This window comes from Nematolebias whitei, chromosome 15 (assembly GCF_014905685.2).
Source record: "Nematolebias whitei isolate Nwh7 chromosome 15, NemWhi1, whole genome shotgun sequence".
Classification (NCBI taxonomy): Eukaryota; Metazoa; Chordata; class Actinopteri; order Cyprinodontiformes; family Rivulidae; genus Nematolebias; species Nematolebias whitei.
In genome coordinates, this window is record NC_056512.1 from 14,313,566 (window position 1) to 14,323,275 (window position 9,710).

Here is a 9,710-nt window from a genome sequence, read left to right on the forward strand (position 1 = left end):
GATGTGGGCTTAGGGGACGGGGCACCGAAGGATTTGTTTGCCCAGGGCACCAAGCAGGCTAGGACCGCCCCTGAACCCAGCATACAAACCTGTGCTCACACCATGCTTCCCTTCAGTGAATTACATGAGAAGTGCATCAAGCAGAGACTCGAGATGCTTCAAGAGCTGTGTTTGTAGAACAGACTTGATGCACGTGTGTTCCTAATCATGCTAATTAGGCAGCCAATGCTTCTGTACAGGCATACTCATAAGCAGCATCAGGCAATGGCATCAAGCATTTCAATGCATGCTTGTTTTTTGCAGTCAAGATGGTGTGAGTGAGTGTGGCCAGCTGTCTGTCTCTCTTCATCTGGCTTGTCTTTTTGTTTTTATATTTTGTGCTTGGTATTAAGTCGCTGCTTTCCAATCTCTTCCGGATCTTTGACATGGCGTCAAGAATCAGAGTCAGAGTTTCTTTGTCATTCGCACCATATGTCTCTGTGTGAGTGCAGCTACAGCGTGCGCTCTCAGGACATTATTACCTGCAGTGTTCCCTCAGTGAGGACTGAACTTGACAAAAGGGCCTTCTCCTACTCGGCTCCTGTTTCCTGGAATATCTTACAAAAATATTTGAAGCTCTCGACCTTGACCTCTCTAAGTGGCTTTAAGAATCTGTTGGACTCCTGGCAGGGACCAATGCTGACATGTTCCTGTTTTTAGTTTTTTACATCCACCTTATAATCTAGCTGTTTTTTGTTACTTTTTTTAGCCATCTTATTTGTAAAAAAAAAACCTGCAGTATGACTTTTTATAACTGTTTATTGTTGTCGCTGTTGTCCATTGTTGTCATCATTCTTTGTTGAAATCAGGTCTCTCTTGTAAATGAGTCCTCGAGGCTCAATGGGATGTACCTGTCTAAATAAAGGTTGAATGAATATGTGGTGCATGTGGTGGAATGAGATTATGTACACAGGGTCCCAGTTACATCCAACAATAAAATGTAAAAGAAAAACATCAACTAAAACTACACTGAGCACTAGTAGCATAAAAACAATAAACACAATATGTCAAACAGCAGCATGAACATGAGTCTGTGTGAGCAGATGAGTACAAATAAAATCTGCAGCAACATGAAACAGATCAACAGCGACATGATGTGATTTTTCACAGTGATTATTCTGGTTATAGATTCATGAGTCTTAACAGCCTCAGGGTAGAAGCTGATCCTCAGTCTAGTGGTTCTACACTTAATGCTCCTCAACCTCCTTCCTGAGGGGAGCAGAGCAAAAAGTATGTGTGCTGGGTGAGTGTGGTCCTTCATGATGCAGGTGGCCCTCTTCCTGCATCTGGAGGTGTAGATGTCTGTGATGGTGGGGAGGCTGACTCCAACATCTTCTGTGCAGCCTTCACCACTCTCTGCAAAGCTTTTCTTTCTGCAGCTGTGCAGCCTCCATGCCACACGTTGATGCTGGAGCACAGGATGCTCTCCACTGCACACCTGTAGAAGGAGGTGAGGACTGAGCTTCCCAGACCAGCTCATCTCAACCGCCTGAGGAAGTAGAGTCTCTGATGAGCTTTCTTGATCAGGCTGGTGGTGTTGTTGCTCCAGCTGAGGTTGTTGTTCATGTGTACACCCAAGTACTTGTAGCTGGAGACCACTTCCACCGCAGATCCTCTAATGTTGGGGTGGGGGTGGTGGGAAGTAGGTGTGTTTGTTCCTTCTGAAGTCCACAACCATCTCCTTCATCTTCTTCACATTGATGTGAAGGTTGTTCTTCCTGCTCCAGCTCTCCAGGTGTTCCACCTCTTGCCTGTAGCTGGACTCATCATTGTTTGTGATGCATCCCACCACTGCTGTATCATCTGCAAACTTTACAATGTGACAGCCTGGATGGGTAGCTGCACAATCATACGTGAGCAGAGTGAACAGGAGAGGGCTCAACACACATCCCTGAGGAGAGCCAGTGCTGAGAGTTATGGTGGAGAAGGAGAAGTTGTGGATCCTCACTAACTGTGTTCTGTTTGTTAAGATGTCTAGGACCCAGTTGCAGATGGAGGGGCTTAGTCCTAGTGTGAATAGTTTGTCCATCAGGGTTTGGGGGATCATGGTGTTGTAGGCAGACTTGAAGTCCACAAAGAGCATACGGACGTAGGAGTCCTTTTGCTCCAAGTGGGTAAGAGCAGTGTGGACCACAGAGCAGATGGTGTCCTCTCTTGTTCGGTTTTCTTGGTGTGGTTGACTATGGTGGACAGAAAACTGTACCCCTGCTCCTGTCAGGAGTCCAAATTAATTTCCTCTGGGCTCCCTCCCAGCAGAAAGGTCATCGTCACCGCAGTAAATCTGGTCTGTTGCCTTCATACATCTCCTCCTACATGTCTCTGTGTGAGTGCAGCTACAGCTTGTGCTCTCAGGACATCATTACCTGCAGTGTTCCCTCAGTGAACTTGGCAAAAGGGCCTTCTCCTACTCCGCTCCTGTTTCCTGGAATATCTTGCAAAAATATCTGAAGCTCTCAACCTTGACCTCTCTAAGTGGCTTCAAACATCTGTTAAGTTCCTGGCAAAAACCAATGCAGACATGTTTCTGTTTTTAGTTTTCTACACCGCCTTATAATGTAGCTGTTTTTGTTTTCATTTTTTAAATACCATGTTCTTTCTTTTGTTCTTCTCAGATAGTATGCTTTCTTTTATGATTGTCCACTGTGTCGTCACTCTTTGTTAGAATCAGGTCTCTCTTGTGTAGATGAACAGATGCTGGGATATATTCATCATTTAACGCGGGTTCCTCATTTTTCTGGACTGAATAAAACGTGCATTGAATTTAAGGAAATGCAAACGTGAGACGTCATTTAGATTTGACCCATCAAAATGAATGCGGTCATTTATTTACAGAATCAAATTTAACATCAAACATGTACATTAATTTGGCAAATTATGAAAATAACAACAAAGCAATCAACCAGGAAAAATCATACGGCCATGATTTTTCCGTTGCTGCACCAAAGACATTTATGAAAACTGTACAACTATGATCTTTTGCCCACATGAATGTGGGTGAGCATTTTACACAGACATTTCTAAATATCTGGAAGAATTTCTACTTGATAGAAAAGTTTAAAGATGGGAAGAAGTTTAGAGGGAGTTAAGATGGTATGTGAGGGAAATTAAGTGTTCACCAGAACCGACACTCTCCATCAGAAGCCCAGCTCGCCTCGGTACGCTTGGTAGGAAACTTGACCCATTACCTTTCTGATGATAATCAGCAGATATGGTGTTCCGTTAACGCTACCGGTCCAGCGTCTCCTTAGAATGGCTGTAGCTCGTCAGAAGTAGTGGCGAGGCTCTGTTCGACACACATTCACCTCAGTGGAAAATGTTATAATCCCATGGAACTCGGAAGAGCTTTGTTGTCATGTCAGGAACTCCAACAGCACTCCATCAGAACTCCAGAACTCTAGAAGTCTGACAACTCTCCAACTCTGTGAGTCTGTAACTCCGTGAGTCTGTGTAGACCAGGAAGTACTGACATTTTAAAGACTCTTTCCCGGTTCACTTTTTGGGATTTTTCATTGGTCAGAAACGACCAGAAGGGGTGTGTTTTTGTGACGTAAGAGATTAGAGACAGCGAGAATTGTTATGGGACAGCTCAGAAATGTTCTCACAGACCGAGAGGGTTTTGTTGTGGCGTGTTTAAGAAACAGGTGCAAAACATCTCTATTTACGTCTGAGAGGATTCTAAAACATGACAGTTTTAACATAACAACTTGTTTTTCGTTTGACTGTAACCTTGTAAACGCACACACTTGCTCATTCAAAAGCAGAAATCAGAAAAATGCATAATTACTCTGCAACAGCTTTTAACATGAGTTCTAACTTTTGCATGAGAATAAAAACCATTACTCAGTTAATAAAATTGATTAGTTCACTGCAACATCTAAAATGGTTTGAACTAAGACACTTTGATTATCAACATTTGTAAGATAGTAATGATAATAAAAAGAGAGTGTTCTTTTCACTTGAATCTTCAAGAAAGAAAGTCTCAGGATGGGTGAACCTGTATTTATGTATTCAAATACATGAAATGACAGTTCCTGTCCCACAAGGTTCTAAAGGTCAAGAGTTTTGACCTTAGACTTAGTTTCGACGTAGGCCTAGTCCACTACACTTGTAAATAAGTCCCCGAGGATCAGTGAGACTAACCTGTATAAACAAAGGTTGAATGAAAAACAAAAGCAGAGGACAACTGGTGAAATTAAATATCTGCCTGGTCTATTCCACTTACATTTCTCGGACAAGAAATGGATTATTTCCTGCTTTTGCTGTGGCTTGGCATTTCTGGATCCTGCTGACACCTGTGTGGTACCTGCCACTGGCCTGGATGTGGATATTTGGCCCCACTCTTCATGTTTCTCTCAGCTCCACTGGTGCAGGGTGAACCTTCGAAGCTTGAGGACACTGCCCTGGGCTCCCTAGTCCGTTGGACCACCGGCTGCGGTTCCTGCCAGGATAGGTCTGGTGAACACCAGATCTCTGAGGAACTTTTTCAGTTCTTATTCCTTTGATGCTAGCATGGTGTGAGCAAACGTTTTGAGGTTGCTTCTCCTCATAATTCTGCCTCCTCGGTCATGATTTTTCTGACTCTGCAGAAAGTCAAATAATTACCCTGATTACCGACACGTTCCTTAGTCACAGATAAAAGTCAAACATGACTACATGCATTCTTAGTGTAGGCATGGTGCAGTGGTTGTGTTCTCACTTTCAACTCGCTCAGTCAGTTCAAATCCTACCTGAGGTAGGACATAAGTGTAAAACTGTCCATACTTGATTACAACAAGTCACAAGGAACAGTTTGTGTGTAAATTATTTCTTCTTAATAATGAAATATTTAAAAACAAACAAATAAAAATGTTCTGTACTATTCTGTTTATGTTCACCCCCATGGTTTACCCATGCGGGGCGTGATGTGTGGCCAGCACAGGTAATGGGAGAGATTCACCTGCTTCCTGACTCATGGTCTGATTTCAACATGTGCTTACAAAGAAACTTCAAGCTCTTACAGCCAAACTACATGTTTTTTGTTACCCTGTTAATTTGTCTTTTCTTACCCAGTGCTACCAGTTTTTGCCATTTTTAGATCTTCTGCCTCTGTTTCAGCAGCATTATTCACATCTGGAATGTTGAACGATCCAATGAGCATGATGAGTAACGCCTGTATGTCATCGTTCAGTAAAACTACATGAACAAACACTGAATCTCTCACTTGAAGTCAGTGTTGTGGTCCATGCTGGAGACCTGGTTCAAATTACACATCTGAAAAGGAGAAAAACTGAAAACTACTAAACAATATATACGTCAACTCGTCATTTACAACCTGCAGACATTTATAAGTGGCTTTTAACTTTAGTACACTTTCAGCCAAACAAACATTCAACCTTTCAGAAGCTCTAGAATCTCAACCTGAGTTTGCTTTTCGATGCCTCGTACCAATTTTTTGTAGAACTGTGGCAAATTGATCCTTCAGTTTCTTTTTGAAGGTTTTGAACTGGTTAAATACTGCCCCCTTACAGTATTTCAAATCATTACACATTCAAAGTTCTCTTTTTGAAGGCTTTTAAATGAGGTATAATTAAAAGCAGCTTCTAGGAAAAGATTGATGCATTTCATGCACACTTTTTTCCATCCACCCATCTATCCATTCATCCATCCATCTATCCATTCATCCATCCATCTATCCATCCATCAATCCATCCATCCATCCATCCATCCATCCATTATCTTTACCCACTTCTTTCTTTCCCGGTCACGGGGGTCACTGTTGCCCATGTCCAGCAGTCACTGTGGGAGAGGCAGGAGACACCCTGGACAGGTCTCTAGTCCATCACAGGGACACATAGAGACGAACAAACATTTAATCTCTCTCTCTCTCTCTCTCTCTCTCTCTCTCTCTCACCTAGAGACAATTTAGAGTTGCCAATCAGCCTAACATGCATGTTTTTGGTCTGTGGGAGGAAACTGGAGTATCCGGAGAAAAACCACGCTGCACGGAGAGAACATGTAAACTCCTGCCAGAAAGCCAACAATTTTTTGTTGAGCCATTTCGCCCTCCATCCAAAGGGCTTCATCAGTCTGAGAAGTCACATACAAACTGTTTTCTCCACCAAGCAGTACACTCCTACAGTGGACCAACTAGTTTGCTGGTGATAAGATGGTTTCTGGGGGATGTCCTCTCCCCCGTCAACTCCTCCCGGGCAACCATAGCCAACGAGGTTCAAGACATCAAAGTCTTCTCCGACTGATGAAGCCCTGGATGGAGGGTGATACATCTCTCAACAAAACAAACAAAAAAAAAAAACTATCCAGATGACCTGACTGAACATTGTTGGATTTCTTTACCTGGATTATTGAGCATGAACTTTGATGTCTACCCAGAAATGCCCCCGGCTGGGATTTGAACTGGCCACCTTTTTGATGAGGAGCAACAGCTCTACCAACTGAGCCACCGTGCCACTGCACACTTGTTTTCCATCCATCCATCCATCCATTATCTTTACCCGCTTGTTCCATTTTGGGTCACGGGGGTCGCCGGTGCCCATGTCCAGCAATCACTGTGCGAGGGGCGGGGTGCACCCTGGACAGGTCTCCAGTCCATCACAGGGTCACATAGAGACAAACAAGACAAACAACCATTCACTCTCTCATTCACACCTAGGGACAATTTAGAGTTGCCATTCAGCCTCACATGCATGTTTTTGGTCTGTGGGAGGAAACTGGAGTACCCGGAGAAAACCCACGCATGCACGGAGAGAACATACAAACTCCACCCAGAAAGGCCCCTGGGCCGGGGTTTGAACCAAGGACCTGCTAGCTGAGAGGCAGCAGCTCTACCAGTTGCGCCAGCACACTTGTTTTATCACAGAAAAAAAAACTTTTTCTATTCTTATTCTGCTTGAGCTCTCCTCCTGTTAAAAATAAAGTTTCTATGCTTCACTGTCACTGAAGCACTTGCTTGGGATGGGACATTTTGTCAAGTAAAGAGTTGATGCAATTTTCTGATTTCCTTAAACAGACACCTTCTTTGACTATATGAAATTATATAGCATACTGAATCTGTTTTTATAAATTTGATATGATTTGCACTTCTTACTACATTTTAGACTGCCTTAAGACAACATGTTGTGAATTTGCACTATATAAATAAACTGAAAGGATCAGGTTTTTTAGCTTTCACTGAAAGGCTAAAAAATTTACATTTTCTTTTCCAAATCGAAAATTGTAACTTGTTATTTGCAGGATTCCATCTCTGCTCTTTGCAGATGATATGTGGTCCTGTTGGCTTCATTGTGCCATGATCTATCTTCAGCTCTCACTGAAACGGTTCACAGCCCAATGTGAAGATGAAGGGATGAGAATCCAAATCCAATCCCTCCAGATCTGAGGCCATGGTCCTCAACTGGAAAAGTGTGGTTTACTCTCTTCAGGTCAAGGGTGAGGTTCTGCTTCAAGTGGAGGAGTTCAAGTATCTCAGAGTTTTGTTCATGAGTGAGGGAAGAATGGAGCGTGAGATTGACAGACGGATCAGTGCAGCGTCTGCAGTATTGCGAACTCTGTGCCGGTCCGTTGTGGTGAAGAGGGAGCTGAGCTGTAAGACAAAGCTCTCTGTTTACTGGTCAGTCTACGTTCCTACCCTCACCTACAGTCATGAGCTCTGGGTAGTGACTGAAAGAAAGAGATCTTGGATACAGGAGGTTGAAATGAGTTTCTTCTGAAGGGTAGCTGGACTCTCCCTTAGAGACAGGGTGAGAAGTTCAGTTATCAGGAGAGACTCGGAGTAGAACCTTGAGAGGAGCCAGCTGAGGTGGTTCGGGCATCTGGTAAGGATGCTTCCTGGGCACCTCTCAAGGGAGGTGCTTGGAGCATGTTAGACTGAGAGGAGACCCCAGGGAAGACATCCATCCATCCATCCATTCTCTTTACCTGATTTATTCATTCTGGGTTGCGGGTGTTGCTGGTGCGCATATCCAGCAGTCACTGTCCGACTGGGAGGAGACCCCGAGGAAGACCCAGGACACTCTGGAGAGACTATGTCTCTCGGTTGGCCAGAGAACTCCTTAGGGTACTTCCAGAAGAGCTGAAAGAGGTGCTTGTAGAAAGAGATGTCTGGCCTCCCCAAGCTGTTGCCCCCGCGTCACAACTTTGGTACAAGCAGAAGATAATGGATGGATGGATGGATGGATGGATGGATGGATGGATGGATGGATGGATGGATGGATGGATGGATGGAAGGATGAATGGAAAATTGTAACTATTAGCAAACATAAAAACACAACACAATATCTAATCTTGAAAACCATTAACTACTTGTGTGTGCACTGCCTGTAGAAGTGCCAGATGTATTAGTAACAGTTTTAGTCCAGTTCACAAAATGTCCAGTTTGGTTCAGTATGTTAAAAAGGAAAGCAACATGAATATGGTGATAAAATAATTGAAACAATATGTCTCAGCTCAAAAACCATAAATCTAATCTTATCTCTCAACATTTTAATGAACATTTTTATGACAGATGCTTAAACCTGACCCATGAAACCCATTGTCATTTGGTTTTTAACTCTCGTCTCTCCTTTGTCCTCCAGGTGAAGATCTGGTTCCAGAACAAACGATCTAAATACAAGAAGATCATGAAAAATGGGCCGTGTGGACCTGAGAGAGATCCCCTTGCGCCACCACCACCGTCTTCCTCTCCGTGCTCTCTCTGGGACATCAGTATGGGTGCCAAAGCTGCACCCGCACATTCAGGAGGGTACATGAACAATTTTGGACACTGGTACCCTGGACACCAGCAGGACACCATGCCAAGGACTCAGATGATGTGACAGACAGCAGGATGAAACCATGCTGGGATAAACTGCTGTGTTATACCAACAAACAGCTACAAGCACAGGACAATGACCGTGTTTAGAGGCTGAGCCACTCTGGAAGTGAAACATACATAAATGGTATAAAAATTACCTTCTTTTTAAAAACCAAACCAACTGGACATCTATAATGTAGCTGAAGACATTTTGAATCAGTACTAAAATGTGTCCTGGCTGAGTGAGAATCTTCCTACACCAACATAGACCACAGATCGACTGTACTCCACATGTCTTAACCCTTCTGCATCTGTTAAGACACGTTGTGGTTGCAAAGCAGCTGGGGGTGTTTAAAATGACTCAAGTGAAAACCAAAGTGCAGCTTCATAGTTGCAGTAAACTTTACAGTGGTGTAGTCTACGTTTTTGTAGTGGGCATACCGTGGTAAAGTTAGTTTTACGTTGGCCGTTGGGACACTGCTGAAGCCACGGAGCGCGAATCTTCAACGTCCAACGTAAAACTAACTTTACCATGGTCGGTCCCTATACTGTGTTTAGAAACCAAAGTACACCGGTTGGTACAATGTAATCATCAATTTATTTTTGATTTTTAAGCGTATTGAACATTTCCAAATTTCTCTGATGCTTCTATTAGAATAAATGAAAAACAAACTTTGTACAACAGTTGGCTTTGTATTAAAAACATAGCATTTATAAAACATTATCAAAGCAAAACATGTACAAGTATTAAGTAGTAAGTACAAAAGTATTAATTATACAATAATTCGCTGGATAAGCGAATGTACAAACAAGCGCCCCATACCGATAGATTGTTACGGAAATATTTAACTGCTGTTGAACATGTCGATGACATGTGTCTAAT

At 43.1% G+C, this 9,710-nt stretch overlaps 1 protein-coding gene across 1 annotated transcript in view; it reads left to right on the top strand.

Annotated features, from left to right (window-relative positions):
- LOC119422053 (homeobox protein Dlx4a-like) overlaps positions 1 to 9,100 on the top strand; it is a 31,911-nt gene extending 22,811 nt beyond the window's left edge. The window contains exon 3 of the mRNA XM_037689395.1: positions 8,610 to 9,100. Within this exon, the coding sequence (XP_037545323.1) occupies positions 8,610 to 8,849 (240 nt within the window). The 3' untranslated portion in view covers positions 8,850 to 9,100. The remainder of the gene's footprint in view (positions 1 to 8,609) is intronic.
- Positions 9,101 to 9,710: the final 610 nt, after the last annotated feature.